The sequence below is a fragment of the Hakea prostrata genome, chromosome 11 (assembly GCF_041222555.1).
Source record: "Hakea prostrata isolate BN-2017 chromosome 11, UWA_Hpros_2, whole genome shotgun sequence".
Classification (NCBI taxonomy): domain Eukaryota; kingdom Viridiplantae; phylum Streptophyta; class Magnoliopsida; order Proteales; family Proteaceae; genus Hakea; species Hakea prostrata.
In genome coordinates this window covers 2,076,241-2,093,952 of record NC_142610.1, presented here as the reverse complement: position 1 = coordinate 2,093,952, position 17,712 = coordinate 2,076,241, and the positions used below count along the sequence as shown (strand labels likewise).

Below are 17,712 nucleotides of genomic sequence, written 5' to 3'. Positions count from 1 at the left end.
ATTGAGGTGATAGAATCTAGTATTCCTATCCCCTTCAAAGAGGTACTGACTTCTAGATTTTTGAAACCAGAATTCTTCAGGTCTAGTGCCCAAGCGAGTTCTCTTTTTCTTTGATCAAATTGAAATCGGGGCAGGTGTAGATTCCAACAGATCAATCTCCGTGGTCAAACGATCGAAAGCTCATTGACCTTGCCAAAGGAGGAAATGTTCCAATGGGAGAGAAATCTAGAGAGGCATGCCAGTTTTCCTATCAAGGGTTGTCCACAGTTGGTGTTCCAATTGGTGGTGACCTCTTTCAAGAGGTTTGGATGCAGATGCCAGGCAATTTGGTAATGAAGAAGTTTTTTTCCTTGGTGCTTGTAGTCCATAACTTTTACTATCAAAGGATTGTGGTCAGAGCAGGCTGCTGGAAGTCTTTGAACCTGGGTTGATGAAAAGAGTGACACCCAACTGGGACTAGAAAAGACATGGTCCAATTTCTCCTTTATGAGGTTGGGAGGCCTTTGTCGGTTGGTCCAGGTAAAGTAGGACTCGGAGCATTAATTTCCAGAAGGGAATGGGAATTGACCATGTTTAAGAATGCAGTCCTCGCTGGTGTAAGTTTGAAAGATCCACCTAGTTTGTTTCTTGCATGGATCACTTCATTATAATTACCAGCAATGAAAAAGGGCTTGTTGATGTTGTTGAGAAAAAAGTCAAGATTTTCCCAAAACACAACCCTATCAGGATAATTTGGTGGGGGCATAGACAAATATTCCAATCCAAAGGGATGGTATGTTCCCAGAGATAGCCAGGATATGGTTATCGGCATGAAACAACTAGATAGGGCAGTTTTTTTGGGCAATCACCATTAGTCCACCCTTGAGTCCTTTTGACCCATAGCTGTTCGAAAAACCTACGAGGTAGTAGTCCTTGAAAACTGCTTTATTCAGATCCACGAGGTTTTGGTGATTACTACTGTCTACACTTAGTATCACATAAGAAAACAACCTGAGGCTTTGTTTTGATAAGGGTCTTCTTCAGACATTGAAGAGAGAACTTCCCATTCACACCCCTAATGTTCCAAGATAGGAGTTTCATTTTTTATATTTTTTGATCAGCTGAAGACAGAATATGAGACAGAGTAAAGAAGTAGGACAGTGTGTAAACAGAGGAGTTGGTGATCCTCTCTCTGGCTTGGATGCAAGAAAGTAGCAATTGAGATGCGTGGTTGGTGAACATGATTGGCCAACACTCTCAACGCTCCACATCTAGAATACATGATTGAATACAATCTGAAAATATATCAAACCCCACAAATTAAACATATGAACGTAAGGATCATTCTACAAAAAGAGAAAAGAATATAAGGATCAGAAGTTTTTCTTCCCTTACAGTGGACAACTTGGTTTCACAAGTGAGGTTTAGATACGAGGGTGGTGGCTAGGCCCGCTCACCCGTGGTTTGGAGCCTCTGTCCGAGTTCGAATCCCCTCTTCTCCTCCTCGGCTTTGTGGTCTTCTGGCCTCCGGTGGGACTCCGGCGGGGCCGTCGGCTTGCTTGCATGGTCGCACTCGATGTCCCTTGCGTGCGGGGGCTCTGGTCCCCTACTAACATTCTCCTCTTTTATTTACCCAAAAAAAAAAGAAGTAAGGTTTAGATGTGTTTTCTCTTAAATTTGGTAGGTCCATATAATTAGAATTTGACAGTAGTTATATTTAGAACAAATTTTGGGTTAGTTACTTATATGGGGTTGGAATTCCAATAATATAAAATTAATCTCTATTCCTGTCGGGTGGAAGTAGGCAATAATTTTCCCCAAAAAAAAAAGTAGGCAATTATTACTAACCTAAAGTAAATTCCCTATTGTTGCTAACCTGTATCATTATTCTCTTACATGCTTTTTTTTGGGTAAATTATCTTTTACATGCTATGAACAATGGATGATCGAGTCTGAAAATCCACTCATCAAAGAGCTTTAATAAAGTATCTACCCAATACCAAACCCCTTTTTTTTCTCCTTTCTGGTAAACACCCAATGCCAAATCACTGTTATGTCAATTCCTGGTGTTGCCAATAAATATGTTGGAAGTCCAATTTGGCAAGTCAGCCAATCTATCAAACTGACTACTCGGTCAGATCAAAGTTACCATGTCACTCAGCTTGAACCTGCCCTTTAGCATCTTGCCATAGTGACTCCATAATTACAGTGAAATACCAAATCATCAACAACAAATGTAGGATGCAAGCATTGTTTTTGGAGGATACACTCATCGTCGATAAGCATTCTGTTCACCTGCTTCTGACCGTCTCTGCAGATAATATGATCGACGGCGCACACTCTCCTCGATCGTTGAGCTGCCCCCCTTATCAGCACCATATACACTCTTGCGAGCATCATCCAGGAAACTCTGCCCACCGGAATAATCCACCTGTTTCACTTCCCGAGCATCATCTTCTGAAGCCTTTTTCAACCGCTTCCATCTTTGCTGCTCGTGCAGCTCAGCATCCATTTCCATCTCACGCAACCTGGCAGCTCTCTCCTCCGCAGAAAGCTTTGGGGCAGTATTTGAGTGCTTACCAGATGACCTCCGCCCATAAGATTCTGTGGGTGCACCGACTTCAGTGGAGTTGGTTTTTTGCTTGCTGGTGGAATCAGCATTCTTATGGTCACCATCTGCTTGATGACTCCTGCGTTCCCTTGATGCATCCCTGAGACCTGATGGTTCTTCCGGCGATAGCTTCTCATGCTTTAACTTGGGACGGTTCTTGCTGCAACTCATTCCTCTGTTCTCTTCAGTCTTCGTGGGAGCTTCTAAGCTTGACAGGCCTCTAGAAGAATGTACCTCGTCCTTCAGTTTCTTGTCATGGCTGCTTTTCCTTCTCTCCACCCTTTCTTCTGCATCATGTTCCAAATCTGACCAAACTTCAGATGATCTCTTCTCACCCCTTGAGTACTTGTCATGGTTACTCTTGTCATGACTGCTTTTCCTTCTCTCCACCCTTTTTTCTGCATCATGTTCCGAATCTGACCAAACTTCAGATGATCTCTTCTCAACCCTTGAGTACTTGTCATGGTTACTCTTGTCATGACCGCTTTTCCTTCTCTCCACCCTTTTTTCTGCATCATGTTCCAAATCTGACCAAACTTCAGATGATCTCTTCTCACCCCTTGAGTACTTGTCATGGTTACTCTTGTCATGACCGCTTTTCCTTCTCTCCACCCTTTTTTCTGCATGTTCCGAATCTGACCAAATTTCAGATGATCTCTTCTCACCCCTTGAGTACTTGTCATGGTTACCCTTGTCCGGACTGCTTTTCCTTCTCTCCAACCTTTTTTCTGCATCATGTTCCAAATCTGACGAAACTTCAGATGATCTCTTCTCACCCCTTGAGTACTTGTCACGGTTACTCTTTACTCTTCCATCCCTGTCACTAGTGGCCTTCTCTGATCCAATTTGGCCTTTCCCATACGATCGCTCATGCATTGACCTCTCTTCTTTATGCTTCTTCTTGTGTCCTGATTTACTATGTTTTTGCCCTTTGTCCTTGTTTGCTTCAACCTACAAAGATCAACCCAGGTATTTAGCAGCAATATTATGAACTAGGCATGGAAAATTGGTGTTGGAGAAGAAAAATAATGCCTCATGCAGATAACCACCACCACAGCACAATTCATCTCCCCCGACCCCCCAAACAAGAACCCAAAAAAGAAGAAAAAAAAAATACATAACTAAATAAAGTGGATATATGTACTGTTTATTCAATCATGTGACAAAGAGACCCATTCTTCTAGTTATGGCTTCAATTTTCTAGTCCCATGGTTCGGTTTTCCTGTTATCATTTGGATCCTGCTGGTATTTATTCTCTATTCCGATTTATAAACTAATTGCTGTTCTGAAGCTTCCGGTTCTGTCACCAATTTGATTTTGGAACACTAAAAGATTCTTGATTAGCTCATGATCTGATGATCATACTGGCTTGATATTTGAAATTGTATTCTCCTAAAAATCTGAGCCTTCGACCAGCTTCGCAGGGGCATCCTATTTCCTTCTACAGTGAAAAATTAAATGAAGCTAAATCCAGGAATTCCACTTCTGATCTAGAATTATATATTGTAGTCCAAGTTCTTAGACACTGGAGAGATTACTAGGTGGTGAGAGAATTTGTGCCCTACTCAGATTATGAACCATTGACGCACCTCCACATCCAGAAGACTTTCAATCAAAAGCATGCCTAGTGGGTAGGTTATATGTAGGAGTTCAACTTCACCCCACAGTACAAGGCAGGTAAAAAAAATAAAGTTGAAGATGCCCTCTGCAGAAAAATATTAACTATGACACTGATGTCCCTAGAAGCTTTAGGCATCCAACAGATCACCCATGAGTACCCCAATGACAGAGACTTTGGAACATTATATGAAGAGTTAACACAAGGAGGTCAACATCGCCGGTACTCACTACATGACGGCCATCTCTTTCATGGAACTCAAGCGTGCATCCCCAACACCTCTTCACGACAACACCTTATCAGACAACTACATGGTGGACTAGGAGGATACTTTGGAGCAGCAAAGACCACTACACAAGTAATGGATATGTATTATTTGGCACCGTATGCACAATGATGTAGAGATGGTTGGTAATAGGTGCAAGGTACAACAATCAGCTAAATGAGGGGCCCGAACACTGTTATATTTCCCCTTACCTACTCCCAACCAACCCTGGAAAATTGAGTATTGATTTTGTTCCACGCTGCCCCCCACCCAAGGAAGTAAGACAGACTCTATCTTTATGGTAGTCAATAGGTTCACCAAAATGGCCCATTTTATCCCTTGTCAGAAAACTTATGATGTCAAACTCTTTTTCAGGGAGACAGTAAGAACGTGCAGGTTACCCAGTACCATTGTATCAGATAGGGATGTAAAATTTGAGTTACATCTGGAAGACCTTATATTGATGACCAATACTACATTATTGTTTTCTACAGCCGTTCACCCCCAGAGTGATGGCCACACTAAAGTTGTTAACAAAACCCTGGGAAATCTGTTGAGAAGCCTGGTTAGAGACTATGAAAAGAGTTGTCCTACCATCCTAAACATGGCAGAGTTTGCCTACAACAGCTCTGTTAACAGGACTAATGGGTGGACTCTATTTGAAGCATTACGGGGTATTCAACCACAAAAGCCTATTTGACTTAGGACCACTCCCCGCAGAGACAAGAATCAATATTCAGGCAGATGAGTTCCTACAGCACATTACAGAAGTACATGCAAATGTTAGAAGAAAGACAACCTTCAACACAGATGTGTGTGTGTGTGTACATATACATATATATATATATATATATATATATATATATATATATATATATAAGTATGAACTCAAGGGACACGGCTACATTTTGTTTCCCTCCAACACCCCTCTGTATTCAATCAATTAGACCTTTATATTAGTAATAAATGATGTCTATAATGGTCAATTAAAATTCTTTAAATTATTTGAATCAATTTAATTCTCAATTTTTCCCCTTCTTGTTTTTCAAAGAAACCATTAACAGCTAAAGGAATATGAAGAGTTTCTCCCAAAAATCAAGAAATATTAATTGAGGAAGAAGAAACTGCATTAAAAACGTTTAATCAAAATCACGCATTTTAAAGACAAACTTATTCTAAAATCCAACCTCAGCTGTTGTTAATAGGTTCACTTATGCATAGGCCATTCAATTTCCATGCCCAATACATGGTGATTGATAAATACCTCGTGCATTTGCACGTGGCACTTTTACTAGTATATATATATATATATATATAGGTACAGGAGCTCAGTGGAGTTCAAACCTAGAGATATGGTTATGGTTTGAATTCATCCAGAGAGACACCGGTAAGTGGAGTTCAAACCTAGAGATATGGTTATGGTTTGAATTCATCCAGAGAGACACCGGTTAGGAGTCAACACCAAGCTCCACCCCCAATAAAATGGGGCCACAGAAAGTTCTTGATCGAGTTGGACCCAATGCTTAGGGTTGGAATTACCCCCTGATACCTGGCATCAACAATATCTTCGATGTGGCAGACCTATATAGGTCATCATTCAGATGAGGAAGATACAGAGCATATGTTACGGCTAACAAAACTTACTCCCCATTATCAAAATTCCATTGAAGAAATCCTTGATGACGTGCACAAGATCACTCGGATAGGACCAAGATATCATGGTTTCTTTGTCAAGTGGAAGGGTAAGCCAGTAATTGAGAATAAATAAATTCATGTAGATGACTTTAAGAGGGTTGACCTTCATCTATACGAGAAGTACATGGAAATCACCCATTCATCGCAGATGAATGTCTTCTAGAGGGGAAGAATTGATGTAAACCATAATCAGCCCCGTAATAGAAGCTGCAAGAAGCCATAAGCAGCCACCAACTTCGAGTGCACCCCAAGGGGTATTTTTGTCATTTTCCTAAAGTTTAACCACCATAGTTTAGAAAGTCTTATTTAAGTAGGACTCTCCTTAATTAAAGGAGTCCTAGTAGTTGTTGGCAGAAGTCTTTTATTATTTGAATTCCAAATTTGAATTAGTTGAGTTGGACTTAAAATTCTAGGTCTTTCTAGAGTAGAACTCCTTTGCATCGAGTTCTACTTGGAGTCTTTCATTTTTTGCTATGAATTCAAGGCCCTGGAATGTAACAAATCAGAAATGAAATCAATAAAATTTGCTAAGAGTTATAGCCAATGAGGTTTGATTAGTTTGGTGTACGATTCCAAAGGAGGAAACCCTGTGGCAGCTTCGTGGTCTTCTTCATTAATTCTTCTCCCACAGCAGCAGCAGCAGCAGCAACTCTTATTCACATTCTCCTTGAAGAACAGCAAGTGACCAATCCCCAGCCCAAAGCCTCCCCATCCTCCTCTACTTCCCCGACCCCTGCAGCAATTTTCTGGATTCTTCTATTGCTGTAATTGCAGAAAACATCAATCCCTCCCCTCTAAGACCTAAGTCCCTATAGGAATAGCCTCTGCAACACCCCCATAACCTTTGGTAATGAACAGAAGCCATTCCCCATCCCTGGATAACCTAGAACTGCATCCCTAATCTTGCACAACCCTAACCATAAACTGGAAAATCAAAATTGCAGAAAAGAGAAATAAAATCAGATTGAATTAAAACTTTCCTCATTAGAAATCATACAGCATCTATCCTTCAAGTGCCGAATACTTTCAGCTAAACTAAAACCCTAAAAACCTACACGGAAGCTTCAAAAACCTTAGAAAAGTGCTGCTAATCATCTTCAGCAGTGAGAAAGCCACATTTCCTCCTTGGTTTACATCACCCTCCCTCAAACCCCACCCCCTTTTAGGATATTGACCTCCCTGTCATTCAATTCCCATCCCTCACCCTTGTTACCATCAAAACTCTGAAGCCCCTTTTCCCTGTCCCAACCCCTACCCCATTGCACCTTTCTTTCCCCTCCCTTTCTTCATTGCAGCACTTCACCTTCTTCCCCAAAACCCTAGCCCCATTAGTTCTCCATCTCCTCCACCAATTCCTTCACCATTTTAGGATCACAACCCCATTCTTCCTCAACATTTGACCTTAACCCTAACCCTAGTCACCCCTAGAAACCCTAGAACTAGAAGCCCTAGATGTTCCCTAAACCCTATCACGTGAACAGCAAAAAGAGGCTCATCAAGAGCCGCAAGAGGGCCTAGCACTTCCAGGCCCATGCGCACCCTCTGGGAGTAATTCTGTCCTTTTAGGGTTTTTTCAGTTAATTAGTGAAGTAGTCCAGTTGGGTTTCTAATCTGATTGTAGAATCCCAATTAGTTAAGTAGTCAGTTATGTCTTTTGATTTAGTTCTGTTTTGGAGTCTTGTATAAATCCTCAAGCATAACACAGAAAATCAGTTTTTGATGAATAAAGTTATTGAGAGTTTACAGCCAAAGAGGTATGGTAGGGTTAACACAGAAAATCAGTTTTTGATGAACAAAGTTACTGAGAGTTTACAGCCAAAGAAGTATTGGTAGGGTTCCTTTGACCCCTTTGGTTTTCTAGGTTATTGTTTTCTAGATTTCTCCATTAAACTGCACAACTCCAGCTGAGGTGACCAAGGTTGACCCCCTATAATTGGCCCCAACACGTAGGCCCAAGAAGGCCCAATCCAGAGATGGATGAATAGCCTAGGGGTATTTTGGTCATTTTCCAAGCCCTCTTAGGGTTTAATATGGGTCTAGTTGGAATCCCCTTGATCCAAGGGCTAAGGATCTACTTTCTTTTTTTTTTTATCAGGGTTAGTAACTTGTGACTTATGGTCCATTTTAAAGTCTTATTTGAATTGTGGATAAGATAAGATTCTTTCCTATCCTTTAGGAGGGTTCTTATCTTTTAAGAGTGTTCTTTTGTTTAGAATTGATCTTTCAGTTTTTGTCTTCTATTGGGATTCTAATCTGATTTAAGAGTCCCGATTTAAGTGCCTACTGGTTTCTTATCTGGATAAAGTTAGTTGGATAAGATTCCTAGTTCGATAAGTGACCTAAGTTTAAGGCAGTCAGGAGTATAGTTTGATTTGGTCTCATAGAATGTAAAGGCTGTAAATAACTAACTAAGAAGTCTATGTATAGTTTCAGTTTCTGATGAACAAAGACTATTGAATTTATTGCAGCCAAAGTGGTTGGCAGGGTTCCTTTGAGGGGGACCTAGTGGTTGTCTAGATCCATCTTCTTCAAGCTCTCAAGTTCAGTTCTGTAATTCCAGCAAGCATTGATGCTTCAATCATTAATTCCAGCCATCAACAAGTATAGAAGGCCCCCACCCCCCTGCCTTCACCCTTGTTCGCAGCCCATGGTTGTCAAAGAGGCAAGGCGACCAAAGCGGTTGGGGCTCTGCCTAGGCGATTAGGAGACAAAGCGGCGCCTAAGCAATAATAAGGCGACCAAAGCGGTTGAGTCAAATTTTTTCAGTACAACTACTTTTAAACTGATAAATATCTATTATAAGCTAAACAATCCTTCAAGAATCACATTCATCCACCAAAAAATAAAAAATTCAATAATCATAATTATGAAAGATTGTCCCAAAAAAAAACACACAAACATAAGTTCATCTCATCAAGCATCACAAACATAAGTTCATCTCATCAAGCATCATAACATATGACTATGACCTATATCAAATTAAAAGTATAAAGATGAAAGTAGTAATTTTACATTTTTACTTCTATGATAGTTTGATGCCAAATAAGTGCCTTGTCCATCTAATGATTCATTGATTCCCAATTCCAAAATGACTAACTATTATATTTGTATATGGCTTTGTAGAATAAAATATAAAAAAAATAAAGAAAAGAATATTATTATGTACAAGATGTAAAAAAAAGGACCTCTTTGGCGTTTAGGCAACAATAAGGCACACAACGCGACAAAGTGATAACGATTAGGAGGCTGTAACTGCATGTTAATAAACGGTTGAAAAAACCGCCTTACTGCCTAGGCGGACACTTGGAAAACCATGCCGCAGCCCTTCCCCTCTTGCCCAGGCCTAGAAACCCACCCCAACCCCATTGCACCTACTCCCTCTCCCTTCCCCTTCCAGTACAGCAAAGCCCTACCCCTCCCCTAGCAACCGTAGCCCCTCCCCCTTTCTCCTTGTTCCCTGCAATAGCAGCAGCCCCCACCCCTGTTAGTCCATCTTCCCCAGCCCCTTTAGGTCTCTTTTCCCTTCCCCTAGGATTGCACCTAGCCCTAGGCTGTCTCCCTAAGATTATTCTCCCCAATCAGCCTAATTTCCTTAGAAAATTTCTGCACTTCATCTTATACCTTGGAAGAATTCTACAGAATTTTAAAGCTTCCGAAACCCCAAGTTTAGATCATTCAGACCTCCTATTACCTCTGAATCATTGATCCCCAGTTCTGAAATTACAGCACCAGCAAGGATAAAAACCTAATCCACACTGGCTGAATCTCCCTAAGAACCCAAAATTCTGATTTCTGTAAATATCCAGAACCCTGTTCCCACTATAATTAAGTTTGAGAATGTGAAAACCCTTCTGAAATCCTAGAATTTTTCATGCTTTCTTACTGGAATTTCCTGGGCAAACCTACATCTAGGGAGATTACTTCAACAACCATAGCCCTATAACCTGGTTCAAATCACCAGCATTTATCTTCAACAGTCCACCATCAATTCCAGCAGATAATATCAGTTTTCCTTCTGCAGAATTCAGTTCAGATCACTCCAGCTAAGTCCAGCTCATCTACAAACCATCGCAGCCTTCTCTCCCCGGTAGGTTCAAACCATCAATTCTGCTTCTGCGCAAGGCAGAATTCCCTCCTCTAGGCCATCGCAAACCTGCTAGGATTCCTCCCCTCCCAATAGCTTCCTACATCCCTTAGACCAACAAAATTTCACCGAATTAGCTGGTCCCACGGCCTATCAAAATTACCCAACCCAACCCCAAAACCCTGGGTTCGACCAAAACTGGAAAGATCTGAAATCTCATCACCCTAGACTTGAAATTGAATTTGAACTTGGAATTAACCAGATTTGGATTTGTCTTTCTTCAACCCTAAGCCTCCTAGCACTAGCCGCACCTATCCAACCCTTGCCCACAAGTCCTAAAACCCAAAATACCCCCTACATCCCCAACTGGAGGGTTTTGTGAAACCCTAATTTGACTGCAGAATTGATATAATCGATCCTGGTTATTAGCCCCCTTGGGGGTTACACTATTTTGGGTTTAGGATGAGATGATAGGGTGAACGTCAGGCCCTTTTTTTTTTGGTGGGGGGGGGGTTTGGAAAGGGGGGTGACAGGATGGGTGAAACAATGTGTCTTGGAAGACTAGAGTTTAGGTACTTGATGGGGCTGTTAGGTTAAGAAAACGGTGGAGGAGGACTGGTTCTGCCACAAACCTGCTGTAGAACCTGCTCTTCGATGGGGAAGCTTGGATGATAATATTGAAGACTGAATACAGGGTCACAAACAGGTCTTGGGTAGAATCACCAAGAACCTCCAGCTAGGATGTGACTCACCAAGTTCAGACTGGACATGATGCAGCCTTGATTGGGCTCCAGGCCAGCAGCCATCCAAGATCCTCTAAACTGAAGCAGTTCTGTCCACTGGAGAACAAGGCTTTTGTGAAATTTTAGAATGACGTAGTAGGGTATGTTGGGGGTTGTAGCTTTAGGGTTAGGCTTGATAAAGTAAGATGAAGAGCTGACAACCCTAAAAATCAGGAGCTTGCTGAGCAAAATTAGGAATCTCTGGTCAATGTCTTCTAGGGTTCAGATAAAGTATGAATTCTAAGTCTACAAAAACAAAGGGATTCCAATGAGGATATGGAATTAACAGGGTTCTAATGTGGGGAAGACGGGTGTGTTGAAACATGTCTGTTGCAGGCCTTCAAGGAATGAAAAGGAAAAATAAGATAAGAAAAAGGGGAAGAAGAGGTCCCAGACTTGAGGAATGTTACCTGTCTGAGTACCAAATCTTGCAGCCTTGCATGATCACCAAAGATGCTGCTCAGCAGCTATAAAGGTACTAGATCTGATAATTAATGGAGTCCAACTCCAGATGGTAGATCCCTCCTAGAGATTCCCACAGTGATAGATTAGAAACAATTATACAACAACAACAAGCCTTGTCCCAACTAAATGGGGTCGGCTACATGGATTCTCGCCTTCCAATCAGTTCTATTTGAGGCCATGCTAGATACAAGGCCTAAGCTATGCATATCCTTTCTCACCACTTCTCTTAAGGTTATCTTAGGTCTACCCCTAGCTCTTCTAGTTCCTTCAATCTGGATGATATCACTTCTCCGTACAGGGGCATTTATAAGCTCATTGTATTTATCCATAGGGTCTTTAAATAAACGGCTAACTGTACAATAGAGAATCCTTTCAGACTGCAAATATGAATTAAAAGGGTCCTAAACTAACCATAAGATAATATCCTACCTAGCCCTAAATACCAGCTCAGTCATTTTGAAGGGGGAAAAAGGCATTTAGAACATATATAACATGCAGTCGCCACATGCTAAAACTATGAAAAACACAATTTTTCTGTATGCTTCCCACAATATGCCAAAAGGTACAAACTTTTAGAGCCCCCATTTTAAACACATTTAAAACACACTTACAACATGTTTCCATTTTTCTGCCCTTGACATTTGAGTTGTTTTACATAGTTTTACTTAATTGACCACGTCTCCCTCTTGAGTTCTGATCTTGATTTTTCACCAACATCAAGATGACTCAAAGGGCTAGATTCTTAATGATATCATTTTCCATCTAAGCCCAAAGCATGGACCGGGAAATTAAGTAACAAATTGATGGATCTATCAAAAAGAGTTTCAAAAATGATGAATCCCAGCTCCAACTAAACAAGCACTAGTCCACAAGTGTAATAGTGCTTAAAGTGGGTTGCAGAATATAATTATGGATTGAATGCTATAACTCTTTTAAACAGTAGAAGCATGTATTGCATATAAAAACTACTTAATTTATATGGAATAATGACTTTTTTTAGTACGTTTTTTTTGTTTTTTGAAAACTACACGCTTAAAACATGTACCACTTGTTTACCATTTGTTAATGTTCTCCATCTATTTAACCATTTGTTTGATCACCAATTAGTATTTGTTCCCCCCTTCTTGAAACAGATAAGTCCATTTGCCAATTTTTCATCATTTACCATTCTTGTTAACTATGATCCCAACTTTAGTTGACCCAATAACTAAATATAATTGAACCAACATTTAGACTTAGTTCAATTGACTATTTAAAGTTATAAAATGAACCAACTATAAAATTTTCGTACTCTACTCAAAAACCCATATTTGAGGCCTATTGAGTTGGCCAATCATGAGAGAAAGCCAAGTAATGAAGGCCCAACCTGTACACCAATCAATCCTATGTTGTTTTCCAAGGAAAAAAGATCAGCTTTGGTGGCACATCTGCATCAGGATATGACACCAGACTAGTCTTGTGATGGCGGAGGCAACAGCAATATCATCCACCTTTTTCATTCTCAGGCAAAGGGGGTATAATAGGACTGTAATAAGCCTTACAAAAGAAGTCCTAATATAACTAGGACTTCACTTAGGAATAAAAACAGAAGGACCGAAATATCTAATTTAGAACAAAAAGACCCTATTCGCTAATTAAATAAGACCAGAATATCCTCAATTTAAAGTGAACCAGAAACTAAAATTAAAAAATCGCACCGACTCAATTAAGAACATAAAGGACTAAAATAAAACTATGGAGGATTTTAGCACTCAACTCATGTACCATCTTTAGATTCATTATGTTGGCCAATGGGGTAACCCATGGAACGAAAGCCCAATACTCATATGACTCAACCCTAGGATTAAGCAATTCCGTGCTAGGACTACATCATATTTCCACTAGATAAGACACAACTGACCTAACTACATCAATTGGACAGTTGGATATAGATACCGTTTCACATGGAGAATATGGGCAGCACTAACACAGTTACTCTGATAAAGCCACGACCCTCATTCCTAAAATCCGTCACAGCATTCTACATGGCAGGTTTCAAGTGGAAAAGGATATATGTCTACATTGTTAGAATTTGATATTTAATGCTCTTTCATAGTACTCTGAATAAGTTCACAATGCTGCATTGCTATTACATGCATAGAACAAAATTCTAGCAACTTTTATGACGTTTTTGCCTCACTTTTATCCTTTGTGATTAATCAAAATGATTTAAGGGACCCACAGGACTTTAAGACTGCAACTCCCCCAAAATACTAATTTTCTTCGAAACCTATATATATATATATATATATATATATATATATGGGCAATATTTTGATAGCATAACATCCTCAGGAGCTCATCATACATAAGGAAAATTTTGGTGTAACCTTTTACCCCTTGAAATATCCCCAAAAGTAAATTAAAGCAATGATTAATAAAACGATAAAAGTTATTTTTTAGTAAGTTGAAAATCATTTAATGCATTTTACTTGTGAAATGACAAGTTTATCCCTGCATCAAATAATTTTTGGGATTAAGGCAGGAGCAAGAAAGTAAGGTTGTATAATATATGGGAAAATCTTGTTGAAGTCAAGATTAGTTACAAACTTACAATTAGAATGTAACTTAGTTCTTTGCCTCTTGCGTAATTGCCAAAAGTAATTTAATGCAAGGTGCAAAATAGCTTTCAGTTTCCAAATAAAACCTGCATTTCATGGCTTTCAAATTTTTTAAACTGCCTTTTTACCCCCCTCTTAAATAATTTCTGAGTAAAAGGCAACGACAAAAGGTAAGACTATAAAACTTGTTAAATCACCAAGAGCGGACATACCGATTTGCGAATCATGGCCATTTGAATGGGATTGTTTTGCACTCGAGCCAGGGCTTCTTGCTCTCTCTGCTTTATCAGAAGCAAGGGATCAGTGTGAAGTTTCCTCCATGCATCATTGGCAGATTGAGGCTTGTCCTCCAATAGAGCTCCTGGGGCAGATGTCTGTTAATAGAACAGAAATGTAGAGAGAGGTTTAGGTGTGTTCCAACTGAAACATAGACAACCAAAAGATGCTGCAAAAATTATATGAACTTGTGTTCTCTATCAACAGATTAAGCACAATGGCATCAACCAATATTTAAAGTGAAACTGCAAAGCAGATGCATAAACCAAAGTTATTGAAGTGCAGACAACGAACTAACCAGAAGTTCTAAAGAAGCCTACGAAATATCTCCATGGAAAAGCATGATACAACCATACAAGTCCCTTATGCAGACATGATAAAACTAAAATGGTGTCAGATCAGGCATGTATGAAGGCCATTCTTCAAGAAAGTAGCAGATAGAATAATGAAGAAAGCAATATGGACATTAAGCCAACCGAGGGAAATTATCCAGAAAAAAAAATGTAATCAAGAACTCTCCACCATGGGCCCCCAACCGTTATTACCTTTGTCACTAAACCATCATACATATCCTTAACTATGTCTATATACTCACTTGAAACATTTCTTGTCTCTAAGATTTGCCAAATTAAGTCTTTAAGGACTCTATTATAGGCCTTTCTATGTCTATAAAGATCAGATAAAGACCCTTCTCACATTCCCAATCATTCAAATGCTCAATAAAGTAAATAAAATTCTATCTAGGTACTAAGTATCCTGCCAACTCAAAACTTAATACTGAATTTAACAACTAATCCCATGAACTTGCATTAATCCCACTCTTCGAGCATATAAATTACACCTATTACATCAACAGGCCTAGAAATAAGAAGCTCAATATCTACAAAACCTACCCATGGCCAAAATTAAGCATTTCACAGCCCATTTGAGTTAGAGATTGCTATGCAACAAACTCTCCATTTGGAGGTTTTCATAACTACATCCACGTGGGGCCTTCTTTGTCATCAAAATCTTAAAGCCAAGTGGGTATAATGCAGCTATATGGTTCTATTATAACATCCCTAGGCATTCTTATAGTTCTTGGAGGTGCTTGGTGGAAATGCTGCCAATGATGTGTCAACTCCACTAGAGAAAGATCCAAGTTTATTCCTTCAGTTAATTCTATGGGCTGGCATTGGAATCTTGAAATTTAGAGACCACTTGTTATTTGAGTATAGTTTTACATCTCAAATATGAGGAGCTGTCCTCCACATTTGCACCCTTTCTTGAAGAACAAGCATGGACTTTTCGAGGCCAAGTGGGCAGTTAAGGGATATGGACCATATGTGGGAAAAGCTTAGAACCCAATGGGATGAGCCTTCTGCTCAACTGTTTCTCATATTTGGGAGAAGATAAATTCTACACTTCTAGAAAGCAAAAGAAGGCCATGTTCCAGTATCCAGGATATAAAATTTAAGGTACTGGATCGCTTATGTTCCACGCCCTCATAGGGAAATAACTCAAACTGAAGCATATACTTGGTGGAGAACTAGAACGTGCATCCCCTAAGGACTTACTGGATAACTTTGCTATGGTATCATAAGGCTTCTAGTACATCTCTCTTGGATGTAGTTCAAGAGTGGCATTTAGCTGTTGCTTATTCTTCCTTCTCAGCCTGTCTCTTTTTCTTTTCTTGTTTTTCTTTTTTTTTTTTAAATACCTATCAACAAAAGAAAAATTACGCAAAACCTCCCAGTCCCAAGAGAAAGACAAGAGGAAACAAATGACAATTCAAAGCGGTACTTAAGTGGCCAACAATGAAATGACCTTCAATTCTTTGTTTCCTCAGTTGGGTTACAAGAAAAAATTCAGAAGTTGTACCTTGGAGGACGAAGTGGATGCATCCGTCTGAGTTTTGGGCAAATCTTCAAGCGCCTTGAATCCCTCAGAGTTGCCTTTGCCCACAGCCAATCCGGAGTCGTACAGGAAATCCAATCGCTCTTGCTTTCTGCAGGATAAAACAAAGTTAAAACTCAAATAACAAAATTTTCTTTTTTGCCACAATCACAACTGCTTGCTTACGTGATGATTCGGGAAATTAGAAAAATCAAGCCTAAAGTATGAGATAATCTTGAAAAAGAGAGGAAACCCTAAATGTTGGTAGGCAAACAAACTTACGGAACGAGGCCAGCTTGTTCCTGGAGAAGCCGAAATTCAGAGCGCTCTCTTTCCTCCAGTATCTGCTTGCGGAGCTCTTCCAATTTCTTATCTTCCGCGTCACGTTTTTGCTCCGCTTTCCAGACATTCTCTATATTCCGGAGGCTTCCCGTGTGCCATCCCTTCTTGTTCAGAAATTTCAAAGCCATTTTATCCCACCAGCTCGCACATACACAGAAGGTAGAGAGACCTGAGATCGCGATCCCTTTGCACAACGGAGCGAGGAGTGAGAGGGCTAAGGGGGTTGGAGATGGTATCAGTCACTTCACAACCGATTTGGAAATATGGTCGCCGTGCCTTATAGATTTTTTTTTTTTTTTTTTTTTTGGTAACCGTGCCTTACAGATTTTTATTAGGGCTGTTTGGTTACATGGCTCTCGAGATTTCAAATCTATAGAGTTATAATTTATAAAATTAAATGTTTGGTTAAAGAATGAAATTTATAGATTCATCTTAAAAAATTATTTAAACGTAATTTTTGTTAATGTACAAATGTATAGCTTTTTTGAAATCTTTAGATTTCACCCCTTACCCATAAATCTACATATTCACGTTTTTAGTGTAAAAAAATGAATCTTTAAATTTCATGGATATATTTTTAGATTCATGAATCCAAAGATTTGAAATCTCTGGATTCATGTAACCAAACAGGCCCTTAGTGTTGCGTTCAAATCTGACCTTCCGAGTCAACCTAGATTAAGACTTTGAGTTTTTTTTTTTGTTTTTTTTATTTTGGGGTGGGGGTTTTAAATAAACTTTGAGAATTATCCCAAGAAAAAGGGTTAAAACTTCAATATATTTCGGAGTGGGGGTTTTGGAACAGAATCATTCTATATATTCCAGGGAGGGAACAAACGGTAAGGGTGGGCTGACCCTGGTGGAGTAACTGCCTCCAACGGTTAAGTAAGTTAGACAATAAATGTAATACTAACCTAGTGAGTGGAATGTTAAAAGGCTTAGATCTGAGGTTTCATGGAGCTAAATAGGAAAATAATGAATATGCACCAGTTGTCATAAGTTGATTTTAATTACCCTTGACTGAGATAAGCAAAGAGTTTACATTGAATAACCTAGGGTTGGGCATTGTTGAATGTTCCACACTAGCCCCAGTTAGGGTAAGCCTCAGCCTGGTATTAATGGC

The 17,712-nt window shown here is 39.7% G+C and overlaps 1 protein-coding gene across 1 annotated transcript; it reads right to left on the bottom strand.

Moving 5' to 3' along the window:
* Positions 1–1,827: 1,827 nt before the first annotated feature.
* On the bottom strand, positions 1,828–16,856 carry LOC148999549 (uncharacterized). Its single transcript, XM_089139592.1, has 4 exons — positions 16,533–16,856; positions 16,236–16,362; positions 14,312–14,473; positions 1,828–3,541 (listed from the first exon to the last, which is right to left on the bottom strand). The coding sequence occupies exons 1-4, from the start codon at positions 16,718–16,720 to the stop codon at positions 2,249–2,251; spliced, it is 1,770 nt and encodes a 589-aa protein (XP_088995718.1). The 5' UTR covers positions 16,721–16,856; the 3' UTR covers positions 1,828–2,248.
* Positions 16,857–17,712: the final 856 nt, after the last annotated feature.